The following is a 23,650-nucleotide window of genomic DNA, read 5'->3' as shown; positions in this document are numbered from 1 at the left end:
TTTTTCATTATACAAAGCATCGATTTGTTTTACATCATGTCCAGTAAGTCTCCTGAAAGTTCAGTAGACAGTATCAGGTCAGTAGGGATATCCTAGGTCATCCATGTGTACTCCATGAAAGATTGGATGACCTAATTTATCACAAAACTACCATGAAGTGGCCCTTGAGGCCTAATAGGTTCATGGATCCTATTTGGTTGTGTAAAGTTACTATCTAAAACGAAATCACCTAATGTTATAGTGGTTGTTTTCATCAACTAAGCTCTATAACAGTAAGGATGGCCCATAATATCCCAAAAATGGTTAAACACTCTTATTGTTCCCCGAACTACTTTGCTAAATACAGTGGATTATGTAACACTACTTGACGTCTACGCAGTTGTTTGGTTGATCTGGAATAACTCAAAACTATCTTGGGTAACGCATGAAATGCCAGGGGGATTACAGATGACAGTTGGATGTGTAATGGTACAGTTCACTGTAAGAATAACTATTGTTACTGTCAGGAGCTAAACTGCAGGATAGTTTGGACGACCCTTAACGTCCCAAAGGTGGGCTTCGTGGCCGAGCGGTTAGTGGCATCAGTCGTTTAGGTGTCTTGTAAGCCTCGGAGTGTGGGTTCGATTCCCGCTCCAGTCGGGGAACACTTTTCGTCAAACGGAAAATTCTCCACTGGGCCACTGGGTGTTATATGTGTTGTCCGTTGTCGAATGTTTGTACTGTTCAGTCTGTAGAGGCCGCAAGGTCGAAGTCGGTGTAATTGTCTTTTCTATAACATCTATAGACTTCAAGTTGGTTCAGTAACCGCGGTTGAATATGCAACGTGTTACTCAGAATAGCAGATATGGCTACTGTTGCGAGTGTAGACCTGAAGTTCTGAACTCCAAGGTAGTTTGGCTGACTTGGAATATCCCTATAGTATTTCGAAATGACATTTGAAACTTCAAGAGCCTCACCGATCCCAGCAGATTATCAATGCTATTATTTATGGCGAAAACATATAAAGTTACAAGAATAACTTTCAATAAGATTTGAAGAACTTCATTACAGAACAGTTTGGACGACCCTGAATCTCCCAAAGGTTTATAACAATGTCAACTTCAGATTGGTCCAGTAATCGCGGTTGAATATGCAATGTTACTCAGTATAGCAGATATGGCTACTGTTGCGAGTGTAGACCTGAAGTTCTGAACTCCAAGGTAGATTGGTTGACCTGGAATATCCCTATAGTGTATCTAAATGACATTTGAAATTTCCAGAGCTTTACGGATCCCTGCAGATTATGCAATGCTGTTATTTGTCGCGAAAACATATAAAATTATTCTTGTAGATTTGAAGAACTTCTTTATAGAACAGTTTGAACGACCCTAAACGTCCCAAAGGTTTATAATAATATCAAGTAGACTCAAGTAGACTTCAGATTGGTCTAATAACCGCGGTTGATTATGCAATGTTACTCAATATAGCAGATATGGCTACTGTTACGAGCGTAGATTTAAAGTTCTGAACTTCAAGGTAGTTTGCCTGACCTGGTATATCCCTACAGCTTCACGGATCCCAGTAGATTAAGCAATTATTATTGGCGAAAACACATGAAATTATTCTTGTGGATGTGAAGGACCTTACCACAGGACAGTTTGAGACACCTAGAACATCCCAGAATATATAACACCATTTTATATTCTTGACGAAGGTTAACCCTTCCGTTACCAACCACCCCTTTCAGAAGTTCCTCCGGCGAATGTTTCAGGAATTCCTTGATAGATTTTACCCAGGGAATCCTCCAGGAATTCGATTTAGCCTACCTCCAGGAATTCCAGCCGAGATTCATCAAGCAATACCTCTTGCGATTCTTCCATCAATTCCTTTTAGGACTCCTACAGAAATCCTAACTGTGGTACCTTCAGAAATTCTACTAGAGATTCCTCTAGATATTTCTCCAAGCATTCTTACTGGGAATCTTCTGGGTAATCCTCCTGAAAATCTTTAATGGATTTTTCGGTGATTCTTCCAGGGATTTCTTCAAGGTGTTCTTCCAGAAATTCCTCTTGGTATTTCTCTAGGAACTCCTCTTAATCTTCCTCCATGAATTCCAGCTGGAATTCCTCAACCAATTCCTAATAGGTTTCGTCGAGAAATTTTAACTGTGGTACTTCCAGGAATCCTTCTAGGGATTATTCCTGTCATACTCATTTGCTGCAATACTTTCGGGAAACCTTTCTGATACTCCCATAGAAATGCTTCCTGCGATTCCATCAGGAACTCTTCCATGAATTTCTCCAGAATGCTTCTACCGGCTCTTCCCAGGAGAACTGTAGGTTTTCCTCCTGAATCTTCAAACAATTGCTACTAGGATTTCCATTGAAATTCCTTCTATGAAACCTCCCGGAACTCTAGAAATTCCTCCATAAATTTCTTCAATAACCATTAAAGACAATCTACCATGCATTTATTATTCCAGAAGTTCCTGCGGTGATTCTTCCAGGAACATCTTGAGAAATTTTATCCGCGAATGCCAGCTGGAATCCGTCAAGCAATTACAACTTTCATTCTACCAGCATTTCTTCCTAGGCCTCCTCCAGAAATTTTTGCTGTAATACCTTCAGGAGCTCTTCTAAGGATTTCTTGTGGGATTTCTTCATGATTTATAGCTCGGATTATTCACGGCAATATTCCGGACATTATTCCAGAAGTGTTTCCAGTGATTCCTCTAGGAATTCCTTCTAGGCAATTTCTCATGTGTTTCCTTCAGGAGCTCATCGTTACCTTCCTCCAAAAGTGCCGGCATGAATTCCTGAAGCAGTTCTTCCTGCGTTTTAGCAGCTATTCTTGCTAGGACTCCTCCAGAAATCTTAGCTGCGATGCTAAAAAAAACTGCTGTGGATCCTTCTAGAGCTTTCGCCTGGCTTTTTTCTGGGATCTTTCCAGGAAATCTTCTTGGAATTCTGCAGAAATTCCTTCGGTTGTTCTTCCATAAATCACTCCAAGGATGTATCCATAAAATCCTCCAGAGATGTTATCCCAAAATTCCTCATAGAATTTCTGCAGAAACTCCTCCAGCCTTCCTCCAAGGATTCCTCGAACAACTCCCCCTTCCGGTTCGTCCAGCAATTCTTCCTCCAGACATTCTAACTATTGTAACTCCAGGAATTATTTTAGTGATTCCTTTAGGAATTTATCCTGGCTTTTTTGCTGGAGCTTTTTCGGGAAATCTTCCTGAGATTCTTTCAGAAATTCCTCCTGCGATTGCTTCAGGACCTTTGCTGTGGATTTCTTCAAAATGCCTCTACCGGTTTTCCCAGTGTTTTCTAAAGTTATTCCTCCAGATATTTTTTCTTTGGCTTCCTCCAGGCATTCCTGACAAGATTTCTCAAGAAGTTCCTGTATTTCTTTTCCCGGAATTCTTCCTAAGAATATCTCCTGGCATTCCTTCAAAAACTCTTGCTGGGATGATTCAGAAATGTTGTCCTGGGATATTTCCGAAAATTGCTCATGAGATTCCTCCAGGAACTCCTCCTGATCTTCATCCAGGGGCTTCCGCAAGCGATACTTCCAAAAATGCCTTTTGTAATTCTTCCAGTGATTGTTCTAAAGACTGATCCAGGAATTCCTCCAGAGATTTTATCCATGGATTACTCTAGAAATTTCTCATGAAATTCCTCCATGAACTCCTCTTGGCTTGCCACCAGGAATTGCAGCTAAAGGAATCCAAAAAGAATTTCAGGAGATAGACAATCTCTAGTGAAACCCCATCAATACTGTCCGGAGGAATCGTAGGAGGTATTCTGAAGAAATCCAGAAGGAGCCCCTGAAGGAATCGCAGGAGAAATTTCTGGAGGAATCCCATAAAGATTGCCCGGAAGAATCTAGCAAGAATGCCTGGAAGGGCCAGCAGTAATTCCACGAGGAATCCCTAGAAGATTTCATTGAGGATTTCATGGAGGAATGATCTCATCAAGAATTCCTGAAGAAATAGAATTCTAGAAATCTTTAGACAAATCCGGGAGGTATCATAGTAGGAATCACAAGAGAAATCCGACATTTGACATACCGCATGACAGTATTGAACCATTTTCAAAACTTGGCTTTAGAACTTCATTTCGGAAAATCGGTAAACCGATTCTAAAATGGCCAAAGGTATTCTAAGTGACCAATAATAGTGATGATAGGCAATAACTTTCAAAATCGTGAAGTTTGATATGTCGCATGATGGTATTTATTCATCTTCGAAAAATGGACCCCGGAACGGATTTCCGTGAAATTCGAATATCGGTTCCAAAATGGCCAGAAGTATTTCCCATTACACGAAAACAACTCAGAATGGTGTATCTTGAAAAATAACGAAGTTTGAGGTGTCGCATGATGTTATTGAATCATATTCAAAAATAACCCCCGAACCGGTTCCCCGGAACATCCGTAAAACTGGTTCCAAGTCACTTAGTGACCGGGATGGACTTTCAGTCATATATTTCCAACTTTCTAGTCCACTTAGGTCTAAAAACTAAACTGTTCTCATATCCAAAATTCAGTTTTTCCAATAAATATGGCCAATTCCAAAGACCCATTTTGATTCCGGAATAACTCCGGGTACTTCTTCTTCTTTATGGCTCGGCGTTCGCATTGGAACTTAGTCTGCCTCTCGTCAACTTAGTGTTCTTGGAGCAATTCCACAGTTATTAATTGAAGGACTTTCTTTGCCTGCCATTGCATGAATTTGTAACATTGTGTGACAAGTACCTACAATGGTACACTACCCGAGCAGGGAATGAGAACTAATTGAAAACAAATTGAGTTATTTAGATATCACGAATTTTGATAACAAAGTTAGTTTTCATTTTGTATGACTTAAGTGTTAACATAACAAAAATGATAACAAAATATTGTACTGGAATATCTAATTGAAGACAGAATGAGTTCTCATTGATAACATATTGATATCTCATTTTGTTATCCACATTTTACGGCTTGATATCATACGCAGTTCTCAGGGAGTTATCAAATCTATAGGGTAATAACTAAAAATTAATAACAAATTTAGTATTTAGTACAACTACATCAAAACTTCAGACGCACAAATCTCAAGAAGCAAGCTTCAAACAACAGTACATTTTATTATTCTGTTCTTGCTCACTTGTAATAAGCTTGAAATGAGAAGCTCAGGTGCGCTGGTTTTGTTTAGGAAGAGATTTGTGCTTTCAAAATATTGAGTAGGTGGCAAAGTCGACCATTGTGACGGCCATTTTGGGATTCTAAGAAGTCTGTCCTTAAATGAGATTTTATTTTAAATTCAGAAGAATCTCGTGATTGAAAACTTGTTTTGTTTGATACGATATCATCAGATTATGGCCCCTATTGATGGCGTAGTATTATCGATTGTAACATTAAGGGGATTCACTAAACAGTGTAAACTGATTAAACTGATTAAACGTCACGATCACCAAGGCAATCTTTGATTATTTCATTCGCAAAATCATGAAACATTTCAAATAAGCAGAAAATCATGGCTTACGCAGCAAATTAATCTGTTTAGTGAATCCCCCTATTAACATTTCATCAACAGTCAAGCCATTTCTAACTTGAAGCCTATACGAAGAAAAAATGTATGGAAATCGGATAAGATATCCTCATAGATATGCAGCATAACTATACCATGATTCAATTAAAAGATTAATGATGGACATTGAAGTGACTAAGAAAAGTAAAATTGGAGTCAAAGGACAACTGCACGTAATATTTTTGTATAGGGTGGGGTGGGGCAAGATGGGTCGCGGGGCAAGATGGGTCAGTGCCATTTTCGAGCGAATTACTCATGTTTTGATTATGTTAATAATTTTGCTAGGTGACCAGCATAAATATACAAAAGTTTGGGATATTGATTGAAAAATTATCCACTCTCATTGGTAATAAAAAAATAAATGGTTTTTAGCCATTTTTCTTATGCGGTACATCCCATATATGCTCCATATAAACCTCCGCGGGGCAAGATGGGTCACCTTCAATTTTGAGCGTATTCTTGGATCATTTAAAAGTTATTTACTTTTTATTACAAGACTATCTCATTACTAACTTCAATCAAGCGGAATGAACGCCTAAAATTATAACATAAAATTATGATAATTTTTTAGTGAAAACATCGATTTTCAAGTCGTCTTAGGACCACTCAAATCGTAAAGTTTTTTATTTTCAAAAAAAAAATTATAAAATCTTTACTAGTAGCTCTTGTTTACTCAGTATGGATATGGAGCATATGTGAACACGGAACAAATCTTATATATTGCCGTTTTTCGTTGAGAAAAAGTAAATTATTTAAAAGGTGACCCATCTTGCCCCGCACTTTTTTCACAGCGCAAAATCGGTCTCTTTTCGAAACTGCTTGTTTAACATCATATTTTGTATTTAATGAACTTTTTATCGACTTTTAGCATAGCTAACTAGTGTATTGAAGAGTAGAGGACGAATACAAACCAATACGATTTGTATTTACAAAGTTATGATGATTCGTCCTTAGGTGACCCATCTTGCCCCGCCCCACCCTACCTAATTATATTTCAGCTTTTCCTTCTGATTATATGCACTGCAGTAAAACAAATTGAATGACATCGAGCAACGAATTGAGTCGCATTCGGCTTCTTAGCTCTTTCCCTCGTTACCCGGGGAAAAAGATGACATATTAAAAATAAGGTATCCGACTGGGAAAAAAAATTAACTACATTAACTCTATCGGGTTTGGCATAATGTCGTTTGGCATAATGGTCAAATGGCATAATCTGGCATAATAGTCGTTTGGCAAAATGGCCATTTGGCGTAAGAATAAGTGAAATGGCATTCACCATTTTCATGTAGGGTGCGGGCACCGGTTTTGGCCAGTTTAAGGTAAATCATTTTTATAAAAATAACAAATAATCCAATGAAAACTACCAATGTGTCAAATGAAAGGTTTCGATCTATACTTTATTAGAAAAATGCAGAAATCCAGATAATACATGATTTTTGTATTAAAAGTGACACTGGCCAAAATAGAAGCATTGCCGCAGTTTTGGCCATATTCTCAGCTTTGGTTTCTATTTTCGCCAATCACGTGTATTTCTTATGGGAGTGGCCAAATTAGAAGCACCCTGGCCAAAATAGATATATGGGAGCTGATTTTTTAAGGAAAATAATTTATTTCTTCCAGTTTTCAATCAAAATGTATGGTTTTCACAGCTGTAATCATCATATTATATTAGAATCTACTTGTAAAAAATAAATTTATGGCGATTTAGATCGTAATAGGCTGAATACCGCACTATGGCCAAAACTCCGGGCTGGCCAAAACTGAAGCTTCTACCCTATGATAAATATATGTTTTATTTTAAAAACTGTATCAAACATCACCGGATTCATCATTTTGGTACGGAACTACAATGAATCCCTTTTCACGCGAGAAAACTTTATAAAGGTAAAATATGTGTCCTTCGACAGTAGAATGATCGTGAATTACTTCGGTTACCCATATCCAACTTAATTTGACTTTAATTTAGAATTATGCCAAATGAACATTATGCCAATCGGCCATAATGCCAAACGACTATTATGCCAAATGACCTAGAGTGTGAGAAAATTTTGAGTACTGTGGAACTCTCGTTATTTCCTTACGAAAGTGCGAATGGTGCAGTTTTAAAATATAGAATTGGAGGAATAATCACCCTGTAGTTGTAGTTCAAATTTCAAAATATTTGACAATAGGTATGTTTAGATTGAAATAACTGATATAGGGGAATTTTTGTATTCTGGGCAGTTTTGTTTTCTTCGTCATGGAAGGCTTTTTGAAACCTGTTGAATTCAACGTTGGCCTCAAATCTTTCCCAACCAAGCTAAGCTATACGACCAAGTTTCAGGCAATTTGACCGATAAAAAAACCCTCATAACGAAGAGAACAATCCTGCCGATCAAAACCAGTCACCCTAAAAAGACTTATTGAAGTTCAAGCCAAATTAAATCAATAGCATGACCATTACCCAGAATCAACAAATTTTAAATTTGGTGTCAATATGTAAGTACAATACTCAGGTAGATTTAACAAATATTTTGTGAATATAATTAATGTTAATAAAGCATATTAACCCTATTTTGGATTTTTGAAATCAAATTGTGTTATCATTAAGTTTTTGAAATGATAACAAAATGATATCTCAATTTGATATTAAATAAAAACAATTTCGAACGAAAACTTATTTTGATTTCATTTTGTTATCAATAACAAAATGGGTTATTAATTTGTTATAGGTTTGTTCTCATTCCCTGCTCGGGTATGCCCAGGGAGTCGAGAAAGTTTTCCCGACCGGAACGAGAATAGAACCCGTCGTCTCCGGATTGGCGATCCATAGCCTTAACCACTAGGCTAACTGGAGACCCCTAATAACTCCGGGTAACCCATTTCAAAATTCAGCTTTTAGAACAACTGGTATGTCGTTTCTCCATACTTCATAGTGTTCAGGATGTTCTAGGTTGTCAGTAAAGTCTCAAATACAAATATTTCCAGCTACATTCAATTTCTGTGGTCCTAATCTCGTTTTTATGCATAGTCAGCAAGCTAATACAGCACCATTTCTCTCCACAGTCTCTCTCCGTCGCGGAACGCGGCCCCTCCCATATCGCCGCCGAGCTCTCCCGGCCTCAACGTGAAACCGCCGGCTCTGCCCCCGAAACGGCAGCGCATCAACAGCAAGACCCCGAGCATCACCTCAACGCCGCCAGCTAGTCCCAAGGTATTCGGCGGAAGCACCGACCCGCCCCACCACCAGCCATCGTCTCCCTCGCCATCGTCCCACTCGCAGCACCTGAACAGCTGTTCCTCACCCTCGCCATCGTCGTCCTCGGTCGGTACCCTGCTACCGACGCCCCCGCCAAAGAACCACTCGCTGACGCTGATATCCGGCGGCGCCGCAGCCGAATCAACGCCCGTGGCCGCCAAAATAAAGGTATCGCCCGTGTCCGGGGACGATCCTCACGGGCCATCTAACCGTAGCACTACTCCCACTTCTACCACCACCCCTACCCACCCGAATTCCCCCCTGAATGCTTCCTCGACGAACCCAACCCAGCAGTATAACAACAACAACCATTTCCATAACAGTAACAGTAGTAACAGCCATAATAGCAAGTTAGCTAGCAATAACATTGGATGCGGAGGAGGTAAGCCACCAACGGTCGCATCCGACGAGGATTACCTGCACCTGTGCGACACGACTACGACGTCGACGGGCAGCGCCGCGAATCTCAGTAGCTCTAGTAATAGTAGTAATCTAGTCAACAACAACAACAGCAATAATAACAGCAGCCCTTCGGATGTTTCCCGCGCGAGGAAGAAGGACGGCGGCCCAGAAGCCGATGACGACGAGGAGGTCGAAGTGGTTCTGCGGCGCAATAACAAGGTGCTTAGAATAGTAATTTCTGTGTGTTTTCTGCGGGGTTCGGCTTCCACTAATCTTTTAGGTTTGGTGTTTTTTGTGTGTGATGGGACTATCTGCTGACTAACGCTTTGCTTAGTGTTGAGTTTCTAGTAACATTTTTGGTTTTATTAGGGTTTTGGAACAGCTTTGGTCATCAAAACAGTAATGAAACCAACATGTTGCTAGGGAAATATGAAGTTTCAAGTTCGGTTGAATACAAAGGGTTCAATAGCGTATACCTAACGCTTTACGGAGACGGAATAATTTTTCGTACCCGCATAAACGATAACCATAAGACGTGCTCAACCACCCATTTGGGATACAATTCGAACAGTATGCGGTGTTGTTGAACCGGCTACATTACAGTCGTTGTATGGTGTTGGTATATTTGGGCTATCTTGTATGAATTGAGAATAGCTTCATTACTTTTTTTTAGTGTGCTTACTCTGATGTAAGTCTCACATCACAGTGTTCACTACGCTGTTAGTTGGTATGAATACTAAATTCCTAAAGTTTTCGATCATGTGTCTTTACTACTTCGGAATATGAGTTATACCTACCTGGTTTGCGGTTTCGTGTTGAAGTTATGATTCATCCAGATGAATAAAAGTCTGGAAATATACTGTCTGTGACGTGTACCCCATTTGGAAGCTGATGATTCTGGCAGGATAAATTCATCCAAGGATTTCTCTAGGAACTACGTAAATAATTGTTTCTGCAATTCCTCTTAGAATTCTTTCCGGAGTTCCTAGTAAGATTGTCTCCGGAATTTATAGTGGAATTCCAAGGATTCCTTCTACGATTTTTCCCGCAATTCCTCCAAGGAGGCAAAAACGGCTCGCGTAATCCATAGGTTTCATCTCAAGAGCTATCTTAATTCCTAAAATGTTCTTATGATTTCATAATGCATGATCAAAATCTTGGCTTCTTATCACAAAACTTCTAAAGAATTTGAAAGCCACGATAGACTGCCCGCGTTTTCCGATCTCCTTATTTTGTTTAATATTTCAAAGAATGAAAATTATAAGCAGTGCCCCACACAATGCATACATTTGCGTGTGCGTGACAGTAGTTAGACACATTTCCCATGGGAAAACTGTCAAAAAAACGCAAACCTTGACGGAACGGTCGCTATGTGTTCCAGGCTTAAGTCTATAAAAAGAGTTTTTCACGGGGTCTCTGCTTAGGGGTTTTTTTAGAGGTTTATCAAGTTGCTCGCTGGATTCCTCCCGGAGTGGTTTTCCAGTATAGTTTTCCAACAGTTTCTCTCAGGATTTTTGCGAGGTTCTTGCAGAAGTTTTTTCATGAATTTCTTCTAAAGTGTTTTCCGATGTTATTCTTGCATATCTTCGCGGGATTTCGCCCGAAATTTCCCCAAGGATTTCTCTTGGAGGTTTTTAGGGTTCCTGCTTGAATTTCTTTAATATTTCCTGTCGGGACTACTCCCAGATTTTTTTCCGAGATGTCACAGTTTTCCTCAGGATTCATTTCAAACTACCCTAAAGCTCGAGATTTTCCAATACATCTATGAGGGGTTTCTCGCAAGATTTCACCTGGATTCCTTCCGATATTTCTCCGGAAATTTCTCACAAGGAAATTAGTAAGTTATCCCAGGGGACATTCCGAAAAAAAAAACACCTAGAAAAACTTAGAAGTCCTGGAGCAACTATTAAAGAAATCTCAAAAATGAGCATCCAGAACTTTGGAACGATTTTCGGTAAAGAATTCGAAAAAATCCCTGAGAATAATACGAGGAAAAACCTAGAAATAGCTTTGAAGAAAATCACGGGAAGAACTCCATGAGAAACCCCAAAAGGCACTCACAAAAAAACCTACGAGATAGTCTAGGATAAATTCAGAAAAAAAACTCTGAGAGACATCCCAGGACCAATGCCGGAAGGAATCTTCTGGAAGAAGTATCGGGACAAACTCCGAGAGAAATTTCCGGTGAAACTTAAAAAAAATGCCGTTAGAAATTTTAAGAAGTATTCCAGCTGCAACTCCTGTAGAAATCCAGGACGAAACTTTGAAGAAAGCTCATTGAAATTTCTTGAAGAAATTGTCGGTGAAATCCCGGCAAGAGCTCCCGCAGGATATTCGTGAAAAACCCCTTAAGAAATCCTTATGGGAGCTCTGGTAGAAACCCCATAAATAACTCCAGCGGCAACTCTGGAACAAATATCAGGAAGATCTACTGGAGAAGTCTCATGAGAAATACTTAAAGGAATCGGGAGGAATCCCGAGATAAATTTAAGAAGAAATTCTGTGAAAAAACCTGCAATACATGTTGACAGAAACTCTTGTGAAGATCTCGGAAACAATCATGCAAGAAACCCCGCGAAATATTCATTAGGCAAAATGCAAGAGGAACTTGACGAAAATCCCACGACACGGGGGACTCTGGAAGCAATATGTACAGAAAAAACCACTGGATTTTTTTTGTGGGGTCCCCGTGAAAAGCTTCAGCAGAAAATTGGCAAAAATACAGGAATTCAAGTCTTGGAAAAATGCCAATAGGGACCCGGAGGAATCTTCGGAAGGAATACAAAAAAAATACCATGAACAATGGCATGGAAAATACGGAAGGAATCGTTCGAGAAATTCAAGAGGTATTTCTGAAGACGGAAAGGGACCACTCATAAACCACGTAGACTTTTTGGGGGGAGGGGGGGGGGGTTGCTCTGGCCAAAGCCTACGATCCATACAAATTTCAAAACTTTTGTATGGACGAAAGTCTACGAGGGGGGAGGTCGGAGATGGCCAAAATTTGGTCTACGTGGTTTATGAACAGCCCCTAAGAACGTTTTTCGTAGATTAATTTCAACTACCAGCTTCATATCGACAATGAAGCAAACACTGTGGACTCTTCTTCTGAGCAAATCTAGAAGCAGTAATGTTTACTGTACTGTACTGTAATTCATACCACCCAATAGTTTTTATTTTTCTTTCGAAGTAAACTTTCGCTGAATATTCCAGGTTTTCCCCTGTTAAATAAAATTTCCTGAGGTTTCACGGTGTTCCAGGTTTTTCCAGGTAGTAGAGACCCTGCAAGGTGTTCTCCCGGGAGTTCTCAGATTTTTTCTGAAACCTGACAATTTTTTTTGAGGTTTTCCTTTTAATATATTTTCGTGGGATTTTTGAAAAAAAAAGGTATTCTCCCGGAATTTCAGCCTGAATTCCTCCTCAGATTTAACTACTGGGAGTTTCCAGGATTTCTACAGGAACCTTCATTGACTTATTTCCAGGGGTTTTCCGGAATTTCACTAGAATTCTCTTTCAGGGTTTTTTTTTCAGAGGTTTTCTTGGGATTTTTCAAGAGTTTCCCTGGGGATTTAAGTATTCTCCTAGGATTTAACTTGATGTTGTCAACCAGTAATTCTGCAGTAACCTTTCCAGAAGTTTTCCCGGAATTGGAATTGGAAGAAGCTTCTCACGAGTTCATTTCAGAACTTTTCTAGCAGGTACTCAGAGCTTTCTTACACTGTTCTATCCGCGATTTCTATCATGGTTTATCTTTTGCCTCTTCAGGGATGGCACCAGCCCCGCATGTTTCCCTCACACGCCAGTCGATTCTTGGGACGTCCGCATCTCATGCCCGTTGCCATAGACGAGGCCTAGTTGCTAACAAAGGGAGGTTTGTCGGGCCTTTCCAGGGCCCACGCAGCCTAGGTAGGCAGGTCCTCGATTACGAGATGTGCCAGTGCACTGGTAACCTCACAGAAAAAAGATTTCATGTAAAATTCAGCGAGGAATCATGCACATAAAGGGAATGCTAGAGTTATTGCATTTTTACATGAGATATGTTGTAAAATTACATTACCATGTTGTAAATTTCCGCCAACCATCGCGTAAACCATCATGGACTCCAACTGGTTACGTAACTATTAGCGGAAATTAACACGATTGTAACGTAATTTTACATGATATCTTATGTAAATATGCACTAACTCTAGCATTCCCTTTATGTGCATAATTTCTCGCTGAATTTTACATGAAATTTTTTTTCTGTGCTTCCGAATGCCGTCAGTAGAGAAGCTACCGGAGAAGTCTTGAGCAGATTCTAAAGTATTGAGGTTCTAGGGTGTGACGGTTAACCATCCGCTCGAGTGTTTTCCCCATGTAACTGAGCAAGGTTGTTAATCTATAACCCTTCGTCAGGGTCTTGTTCTTTACCCCTTTAGGGAAAGATTAGCCATCCCTTCTCTCCACTCATCAGGTATAGTTCCAGTGTGCCATGCCAGGTTCATTGTGTCCAGCAGAGCCAACTAGCCGTTAAGTTGGTGTTTACTGGGGTAGTTAGGATACCCAATTTCGTCAGGACCCGCAGCCTTTCCAGTGCCATGGCTGAGGGCCCAGTTGAACTCGTTAAAACTGAAATCCTCATTTTGGTCTATTACTAGACTAAGGTCGCCTTCGTCCTCAAGTGAGTAGTAGAACTCGGCATCTGCCAATGACTTGGTGTACAGGGAGGATTCGCTGAAGTTGCTGTTTGTAGACACCAGGGGGAATGATACTTGCTTTGCTATGGATATGTCATTCCCCTTGGTCGACACCTTGGCTTGTGGTTCCATGAAGAAGTTACAGATTCAACCGGATCATTATTCGAGTTCAATCCAGAGGAAATCTGGATAACAATGCTAGAGGAACAAGAGCAGGATTGCTGAAGAAATATCAGCATACTCCGACAAGCCGACAAATTCGAAAGGGTTCTGCAAATCCCAAGGGAACGTCAATGAATCAATGAGTTAAAATTCATCATGTAGTTCTTCCACAACGATTTCTTCAGATATTTTCTCAGGGATTCATTCTGGAATCTTCTCTGGAGACACGTTTTAGAATTTCTCCTTTCATATTTTTTCATCGTGTGTATTTTTCTTAGTCAATTCCTCATTAAATTCCTTCTGGCGATGAATGGTAGTACGAATCTGGAAGTACCACCATTTTTCTAAGATTCCATCAATAATTTCCGGGATCCCTCCTTACAAGTTTACAGAATTCCGGAATTTCGATCTCACACATTACTGTGACATTGCAGAAGTTCTTTTGGAGTTCGTTTACGAGTTGCGAGATCTTTCCAGAAAACGCAGAAGATTTTCTCTAAAGTTGTTTTGTGGGATTTCTCCCAGTGTTTATAGCGGGATTTCTAAAGAAGTTTCTCTCAGGATATTTGTCACATTTTGGTGATCAATTTCTTTACGAGTTTTACCCGATATTTCTCTTAAATGACTTTCCACCATTCTTTTCGGTGTTCCTCTGGGATTTCTTCAAGAATTTTTCTCGAGATTCTCTCAAAATTTCTACCTGAGGTGAAGTTATGACGAAGCGACACCTCAAATTTTCTAGAGCACAAAACTGAAGAACGGAATGTTGGTTTGCGCTGAAAAGTTGATCGATTGGTTGCCGCTGGTGGTGACCAATCGATCAACTTTTCATTGCAAATTGACATTTGGTTTATTCAGATTTGTGCTCTTGAAAATTTGTGGTGTGGCTTCGTCATTTCTTCACCAATTCTAACGTCTCAGATTCTAACTAGAGTTCCTCTCACGATTTCTTCAAAAGATTTTCACGAGTTTTGTGCATAAGTTTTTCTCGGAATTTCTTCCAGAGGTTTCCACGATGTTGCTTCCAGACTCCCTCACGGAATTTCTCCCGGAGTTAATCCGAAATTTTATAAAGTAATTTTCGTGAATAGTTTTCCAGGATTTTTTTTAATATCTCTTAATGTTTCACCTCGGAGTTTCACCCGAAACTTCTTTCGCCAGATTCCTTCCGTTGTTGCTCCCGAGATGTCTCACAGAGTTTTTCTTGATCTATCCCGGGGTTTCTTCTAGAGTTTGTTTTTGGTTCCCTACAGAAGTTATTGCAAAAATTGCTCATGAAGTTCTTCCCTGGATGAGTCCCAGAGTTTTCCTCGGAATCTACCGAAAATAGTCCCGGTGCAAATTTATTCTATGGAGGAAATTTATGGAACCAAAATCTTGAAGAAAACCCATGAAAAAACTCCGACGGAAATCCTGGGAGAAACTGTGGTAGAAATGCCAGGAATAACTGTCAGAAATCCCAGAAGAAGCACTGTGAGCAAATACTGAAAACTTCTGGATGAAATCTTAGGATACATTTTTGGAGAAATCCAGTAAGAAACTCCGAAAACCTTCAGGAAAAAAATCCTAGATAAATTCATGAAAGAATTCCGTAAGTCATGATTTTTTAATACTTTTCATACCTAACGTTTTATTTGCAGTACATATGTTAGAAATTAGTAGTGTAAGACGGGCTTGGTGGTCTAGTGGCTACCGCTTCTGATTCATATACAGAAAGTCCTGGGTTCAATCCCTGGCCCGTCCCTTTCATCCTACTTTGTATCTTTCTATCTCTTTATCTCTTTCTCTTCTCTATATACAGAGTGTTAGGTTCCCGAGTGCAAACTTTTTAAAGGGTGGTAGAGGACCATAAATGGCGAAAAAAAATTGTTCTACGCATATGGTCATATTTCAACCATTACGTAGTTATTGAACTTCCCATGTTTTTGACTGTTATTGCCTTAACTGGCTTTAACTTGAAATTGGTCAAACGTATCACAGTTTTTGACCCTTATTCGAAAGATTATTGAGTTTTGTATCAAATGGCATCTTTGAATCGATTGGTTTAGTTAAATAACTAAGTTTTCTAGAGCAAATAGCTCAAAAGTAGTGTGTTCTAATTTGTATTTGTCAATTATGTTTGAAAAATGCGTAATAAATTAACATTTCTTCTTAGGCAAAGTTGTGGCCCCTGTTTCACCCTACAATTCGTTCTTTGACATCAAACTTCTATCTCTTATCGTTTTCTTGGAATTTCGATTTAAGCATCGCATTTCAGATCATAAATTTGCAACTGTCAAGGTAACCACTTTTTTGCGCACTATGCCGCACATTTAAATCGAAATTGCAAGAAAACGATGAGAGCTAGAAGTTTGGAGTCAAAGAACGAATTGTAGAGTGGAACAGGGGTCACAACTTTGCCGAAGAAAGAATTTCAATTTATTACGCATTTTTCAAAGATAATTGACAAAAACAAATTAGAACACACTACTTTTGAGCTATTTGCTCTAGAAAACTTAGTTATTTAACTAAACCAATCGATTCAAAGATGCCATTTGATACAAAACTCAATAATCTTTCGAATAACGGTCAAAAACTGTGATAAGTTTGACCATTTAAAAGTTAACTGGCTATAACTAGGGTATCGCGCCACTTGGGCGGTGGCTTCTATATTCGTCTATTTTCCACTATAACTCAGTCAATTTTGAACCAATTGACTTGAAATGTTGTACACGAATAGATGCTCTATCTATCTCACTGCATTCCAAAAATTGTGTCAATTGGTTCAAATTTGACTGAGTTATAGCGGAAAACAGACGAATATAGAAGCCACCGCCCAAGTGGCGCGATTCCCTATCAAAAACATGGAAAGTTCAATAACTACGTAACGGATGAGATTTGACCATATGCGTAGAACATTTTTTTTTCACCATTTATGGTTCTCTATCACCCTTTAAAAAGTTTGCACTCACGAACCTAACACCCTGTATATACCATTCATGTTCATTCATAAGTACATAGCCATCGCTAGAACAGAAACGGATTGAAAAAGCCGTTTCCTTTCCTTCCAACTTACCTAGCACAGTGTCAATCTATCATATAACGCCTACGAGTTATGCAATCAAGCAAACTGTGCCGCAATATCTTCAGAGTAATAAATACACTTCTTATCTATCACCTTACGCCTGGCATCCACGCACCAATGTGTGAGCCCATTGCCAATCATACCTTATCAAAACTCCGACATCTGCATGAATTTGTGCAGACGCAGAGGTATATTCGGGCTGATGTGGATATAAACGATTGGAATCATCGTTTCCTTCCTCTTCCTTACATACATTGACCTGCAACCTGACGTGGCAGGCGCCATTGTCGCCTAAAATATACATGATGGCGGTGGTCCTGTAATAACACAGGCTTCGTTACAGTTGTGACGTTACGCGAAAAAGAAGGAGAACCTGCGGTAGGAAGCAATTTAAAAAATGATCCCAAGATAATATTAGGAATAATGTCGCAAGGACTTCCTCGAATATTTCTTATACAATCCTTAAGAGAATTTTGAGAAATTCTAGAAAGAGCCTTGAAAGCAGCTCCATAAGGAACTCCATGAAAAACCCCGGGACGAATGCAAGGGAGGTTTTCCTCCGAGAGAAGTTCTTAGGGGAAGTTTACTACTAATCTTGTGATGAATTTCGAATCCCAGGTGGAGTGATGGAGTCTCGAAGGAAATTTCGCGACGAATCTTAGAAATAGTTTTGTACGAAATTTCAGAAGAAATCAAAATTGTAAAATGGCTAGCGTCATTTTTGAATTTTCATACGGTATTCATGCAGTAAACTTGGTTTATTCATACGAACATACTCCAAAAGTAATAGTTTTTTTATAGAATGAGAAAATCTGCTGATCAGAAGATACCCAAGAGGTGGTTCCTCGGGTTGTGGGGGGGGGGGAAAAACGAAGGGGAATGACACATCCTTTTCTAACCGGAAAATCCGCATTTATCCGATTCTAACCGTCGCTAACCGCTGCTAACTGAGCAGCAGTTAGACGCGGTTAACGACGGTTAGCAACGGATAAATGCGGATTTTTCCGGTTAACAAAGCAAGTGACATTCCCCCTGCTAAAACTCGTTGTCTCTCTTCCTTACCTTCGTGGTACGCCCGTTAGGGATTCGAGAAGGGGGGGAGGGAGTACATGAGTTGGTTAGCGTTTCACTAAAATGAAGTAAACTCGAGTTTACTATTGAGTCTTTATAAAACCCTATAGCTTCGGAAACATACTGATTTGAAGATCTTACTCTTAACGATCTCTGTTTATAATCTTAAAACAAGGATTTTGTGATATATTTCTTCGAGAACCACAAGAGGAATTCCGTGATTCAACTCAGAAAGATCTCTTTCATGATCTCATTTAGAGATACTATTCCATTTCTTAGGAAGGATTTCGTTTACAATACTAGGAGAACATCTTTTCACCCTAATAGAATTCAGTTTAGAACGGCTGAAAAGATTTCATTTGTAAACTCAGAAACCAAAATGTATTCAACTAACTGGAAGCTCCATCTACAATTTACAATAAGTGCATGTTTTATAATTACTCAGGTTACGTTTTCAATTTTTTTTTTCATATAATCAATTTTTTTTATTAAAACTTATCATTCTTCCCCACCTCTCAGAACGGTATCACTGTGATCGAGCAGCAGTCGTCGCTCAACCTGATGGAAGAGCTGGACGTCAGCAACTATCTGGTCTTCAAGAAGGAGAACGAAGACGGCCCGGACGTAAAGGGTGGCCATCCGGACGCACTGATCATCCACGCCACCAAAGTGCAGAAGATTTCCGACGGTAAGTATCGCTCCGATGTACGCTGCTCTGTATGTATTGCTGCGCTCAAAATTGCTCCCGTTTCAAATCGTATCCGTATTACCACAGTTTTCGGCACAGTTTTGCGCTAAACATTGTGTTTTTTGATGATTTCCTATTGAAAAAAAAACATGTAACGCATTGTATTAATTTGTGATTGGAATTTTTGAATTTTTCTCTCGTTTTTTCTCCGCTCTTTTTTTTTCTAACGATTGCTTACCAAACTCACCACCACCACCAAATCAAATCGTGCGCGCACTAATTGTTGACAAATTTTCATCGTCGCAACTTTATACCCCCCCACCCTGTAAACCCCCCCCCCTCAATCACGTAACAATCGAACACATTAGTCACTGATGAGTTCTTAGAGGACGGTAAGAGCACACGCATACACCTAACGATGCGAGTTGATTTTTTAGGCTTGCGTGCTTTCACTACTACTATTATGACTATCATTTCCATTCAGTTGAAACTCATATTCTAGTCATGACAGTTATAGTTTGATAGTTATTGTGAGTTTTTGGTTGCAGTGTTCTATTGCTTTGATAATAATTTCGAAAACTATTTTGGCTTTCAGTTGTTTCGGTTGAACTCTGTGTTGCAAAGCATCATCGTTTAGGGAGACAATGGGCCTTGACAACACTGAGCAACGTGAAATATTTAAACACTTGTTTTGAATTTAAATTACTTCCTGCAGCACGAACTGTTTATCCATCCTTGGGTTTAGATAACTGGATGAGTCATTAGAGCTTATCTCTCACATAGAACGGTTTAGGCTTAGCTAGATAAATCAAACGGTATTATTCCTGATTTGAATCTGACTTTTAACTTCAGTGTGCCGATTCTATACACCCGAATCTCCCCTTAGGGCATCTCCAGGAGCGTTATAAAATGTATGGGAGTTATGAAATGGATCTACACACTAAGATCAGCTCGGTATTTTCCCCATCTTTTTACTGAGTTCTCAACAGCAGATTTAACTCGGTACGCTCGGTTATCCCTTTTGCTGAATACTCTGTAAATGAGTTAACGAGCTCTGCATATGAACTGTCAAAAATTACAGATGAACGGTAAATATCGTTACTGATGAACGGTAAATATTGATTACCGAGTGTACCGAGTTAAATCTGCTGTTGAAAACTCAGTAAAAAGATGGAAAAAATACAGAACTCAGCAAAAAAATTACTGAGCTGGAAAATTAGAATCTTAGTGTGTAGAACTGCATCTCGCTCATCTTCAGCACGCGTTTCAAATTTATAAATTCGAACAGTTTTGATACAAAATTTGAAACTGGCATACGACCCCGTTCTATTTTTGCACAAATTTGAAACAAGATTTTGACGCGTTCTATTTATGTTGTTTCCATGTCAAATCATATGTATGCCCTCTGGGAACATCATTCTAACGAGTCCAACGGGGTTTATGATTTATTAGGTCGTTGACAATTAAAGTTATCGATTTCCGTAAGAATTCTGCAGGATTTAGAACTGCTGCTGAAGACGCCCATGTTTGAGTTCTATTTTTGACAGTTACAAATTTTGTAACCGTTTTAAAATATAACTAGAACTGGAACGCTCCTGGAGATGCCCTTAGGTAACAAGTCGGGACTGCCTAAATAGAATGTTTACCTAAATGGATTTAGTCCATGATCTAAATGGATTTCAGGGTTGCAAAGAAGTTTGAGAAGGGCAAGTGGCTTGCAGATGCAAAGGGAAGGGGGTCAAGGCTTTCAGATGTAAAGGAAGGGAGAGGTGGTCAGAGGGATTTCAAGGGAGATTTTTTTTGGGGATTTGGCAGACAGAGGCGTTTCAGGAGGTTTCAGAGGGCTTTTTAGAGGGCTCTCAGGTGAACTTCACGGCGTTTCAAGGCATTTTAGGGGGTTTCAGAGGTATTTTAGGGGGCTTCAGAGGTTTCAGGTGCGTTTCACATAGATTTAATTTATGTTTCAGAGAGGTGTTTCAAGGCGTTTCAGGAGGTTTCAGAGAGGTATTGTGGGGCTTCAGAAACTCTCAGGTGAGTTCCACGGAGCTTGTGTGGGGGTTTCAGAGGCGTTTCAAAGCGTTTCAAGGTGTTTCCAAGCGCTTCAGGGCGTTTCATGGCCTTTCAGGAGGTTTAAGGGTGGCTTTAGAGGGAATGATGAATTTGACGGAGGTTTAATAGGGGTTCCAAAGCCTTTCCAGACGTTTCATGGCGTTTTAATGCGTTTCAGGAGATTTAAGGGGATTTCAGAAGCTCGCAGGTGAATTTCACGGAGGTTTTCATGAGGGTTTCAGTGGGTTTCAAAGCGTTTCAAGTCGTTTCAATAAGTTTGAAGGGGTATTAGAGGCTTTTCAAAGCGTTTCAAAACGTTTCAAGGCGTTCCAGGGCGTTTTAATGCGTTTCAAGGTTTAGGAGGCATTAAGGAGGCTTCAGAGGCTTGCAGGTGAATTTCACGTAGTTTTCATGTGGGTTTCAGAGGCATTTGAAGGCGTTTCAATGTGTTCCAGGGCATTTCAGGAGGTTTCACATGGGTTTAAGAGGCTTCAGAAGTTTTCAGGTAGGTCTTATAGGGATTTCAGAGGCGTTTTAGAGCATTTCAAGAGATTTCACAGGGGGTTTAGGGGCTTCAGAGGCTCCCAGGTTAATTTCATGGAGGTTTTGTAGGGGTTTTAGAGGCGTTTCAAAGCGTTTCAAGGCGTTTCAAGGGGTTTCAATGCGTTGTAGGGCGTCCTAGGAGGTTTTCGAAGGGCTTTAGAGGGCTTCAGAGGCTCTCAGGAGAATTTCTCGCAGGTTTCATAGGGGTTTCAGAGGCGTTTCAAAGCGTTTTAAGCGTCTCAAAGCGTTTTAAGAGGGTTAAGAGGGTCTCAGAGGCTCATGGCGTTTTATGGGGGGTTCGGAGGTGCTTCAAAGCGTTTCAAGGCATATCAATGGTCTTCAGAGCGGTTTAAGGGGAATATAGAAGCCCATTTAATCCACTATTGCGTAAATCTCTTAGAGACAACCAAATACGTTAATAGATCCGATGACCTATGCTCAAGGAAGTTCTTCAAGAACCTAAAAATGGCAATTGATAGCATATAGCTACATTAGGCTGTGTAAGCATAAATTTCATTCATAATGCTCCAATATATCACTGATTACAGTTGTAGATCAGATGGCCTTAACTCCAGAAAGTTCTCGGATACTTTTGAACTTTTAACCCTTAAACACTCCGTGAACGTCCATTAACTCTTAATTCTGCTTGTTTTTTCGAAAATCACCTTTAACTGTTATCTTGAGTACTCCAACTGCTCTGAACACAATCAATTTCCATTCAGGTATCGTTACCTAAATGGAGGGACCTAAATGGAGGTTTCATTGTAACAGGATTGCTCACTAGAGGAAAAGTTTTGTTATGTGGCAGTTTTGTGCCGAATTTTTTTTAACTAAAGTAAGGGATTCTAGTAAAAATTCAACCAAGCATCGGATATTTTTTTTCGGGGTGGCCACCATGATTTCTAGAAATTTGCCTCAAGACGGTTTTCGTATACCAGAAATACCTTCGAGGATTTCCACAGGAATTCCCTTGGAAACTCCAGAAATTTTCTCGCGGATTTCTCCAAGAACACCGTCGGAATATTCGAAAAAGATTACTCCAAGATTTTTTCAGGCATTCTTCAGGGTTCTTTTGCAGATTCCTCTAGGATTTCTTATGAAAATTTCTTCGAGAATTGCTTCAGTGATGGCTCCAGGAATTCCTCCGAAGATTGTCCTAAGAATTCCTTCGGGGATTGTTCAAGGATTTCTTTCGGAGATTCCACCAGGGGAATTCACCCGAAGATTTCTTCTGGGAATTCCTTGGCGGATTCCTCCAGGAATCTTTCGAGGATTTCTCCAGAAATTCCTTCGGGAACTCTGGGAATTCCTCCAGGAATTCCTTCGGGAATTCCTTCTGGGAATTCCTTCGGGGATTCCTTCAGCATTTCCTTAGTGGATTCCTCCAGAAACTTCTTCGGGGATACCTGCAGGAATTCTTTCGGGGATTCCTGCAGAAATTCCTTCGAGAATTTCGAAAATTTCTTCTGGGAATTCGTTTGGGGATTCCTCCAGCAATTCCTTAGCGGATTCCTGCAGGAATTCTTCGGGCATTCCTCCAGAAATTCCTTCGGGGATTTCTCAAGAAATTCCTCCGATATTCCTTCAAGAATTCCTTCGGGGATTTATCCAGAAATACCTTCCAGAATTCTTCTGGGAATTCCTTCGGGGATTTCTTCGGGGATTCCTCCGGGATTTTTTTCGGAGATTTCTACTACTAATTCAGGAGTCCTCCAAGAATCCTCAAGGTATTGCGGATTCCTGCAGGAATTTTCTCAAGGATTCCTCCAGAAATTCTTTTGGGGATTCCTCCAGGAATTCCTTAGTGGATTCCTGTAGGAATTATTCCGAAGATTCCTCCATGAATGCCTTAGAGGGTTCCTGAATGATTCTTTTGGGAATTGCTATGGAGATTCCTTCAAGAGTTCTTTTATGAATTGCTCCAGATTGTTTTTAATGATTCCGTCCTGAATTCTTTTGTGGATTTCTCCAGGAATGCGTTTTGAAATTCCAGAAATTGCTTCATGGATTGTTCCAAAAATTCCTTCGAGGATTCCTCCAGGAATTCCTTTGAGGATTTCTCCGGGAATTCCTTCGGGAATTCCTCTAGGAATTCATATGAAGATTTTTCCTGAAATTCCCCCAAGAATTCCTTCGGACATTTCTACAGGAATTTCATCGAGAATTCCTCCAGGAATTCCTAGGGGGGTTTCTCCTGGAAAAC

The 23,650-nt window shown here is 39.9% G+C and overlaps 1 protein-coding gene across 8 annotated transcripts in view; it reads left to right on the top strand.

The window, feature by feature from the left end:
* The window catches only part of LOC109428492 (guanine nucleotide-releasing factor 2), a 337,898-nt gene that overhangs the window by 296,946 nt on the left and 17,302 nt on the right, over nt 1-23,650 (top strand). For 5 of the 8 annotated variants that reach the window (XM_029855778.2, XM_062844351.1, XM_062844352.1 and 2 more), the window contains 3 exons: nt 8,600-9,413; nt 18,687-18,855; nt 19,224-19,247. In XM_029855778.2, coding sequence (XP_029711638.1) covers nt 8,600-9,413; nt 18,687-18,855; nt 19,224-19,247 — 1,007 coding nt within the window. The remainder of the gene's footprint in view (nt 1-8,599; nt 9,414-18,686; nt 18,856-19,223; nt 19,248-23,650) is intronic. The other 3 variants (XM_062844353.1, XM_062844354.1, XM_062844356.1) reach the window with 2 other exon arrangements.

This window comes from Aedes albopictus, chromosome 1 (genome assembly GCF_035046485.1).
Source record: "Aedes albopictus strain Foshan chromosome 1, AalbF5, whole genome shotgun sequence".
Classification (NCBI taxonomy): Eukaryota; Metazoa; Arthropoda; class Insecta; order Diptera; family Culicidae; genus Aedes; species Aedes albopictus.
The sequence above is the reverse complement of the archived record's forward strand: the minus strand, read 5'-3'. Positions and strand labels throughout refer to the sequence as shown.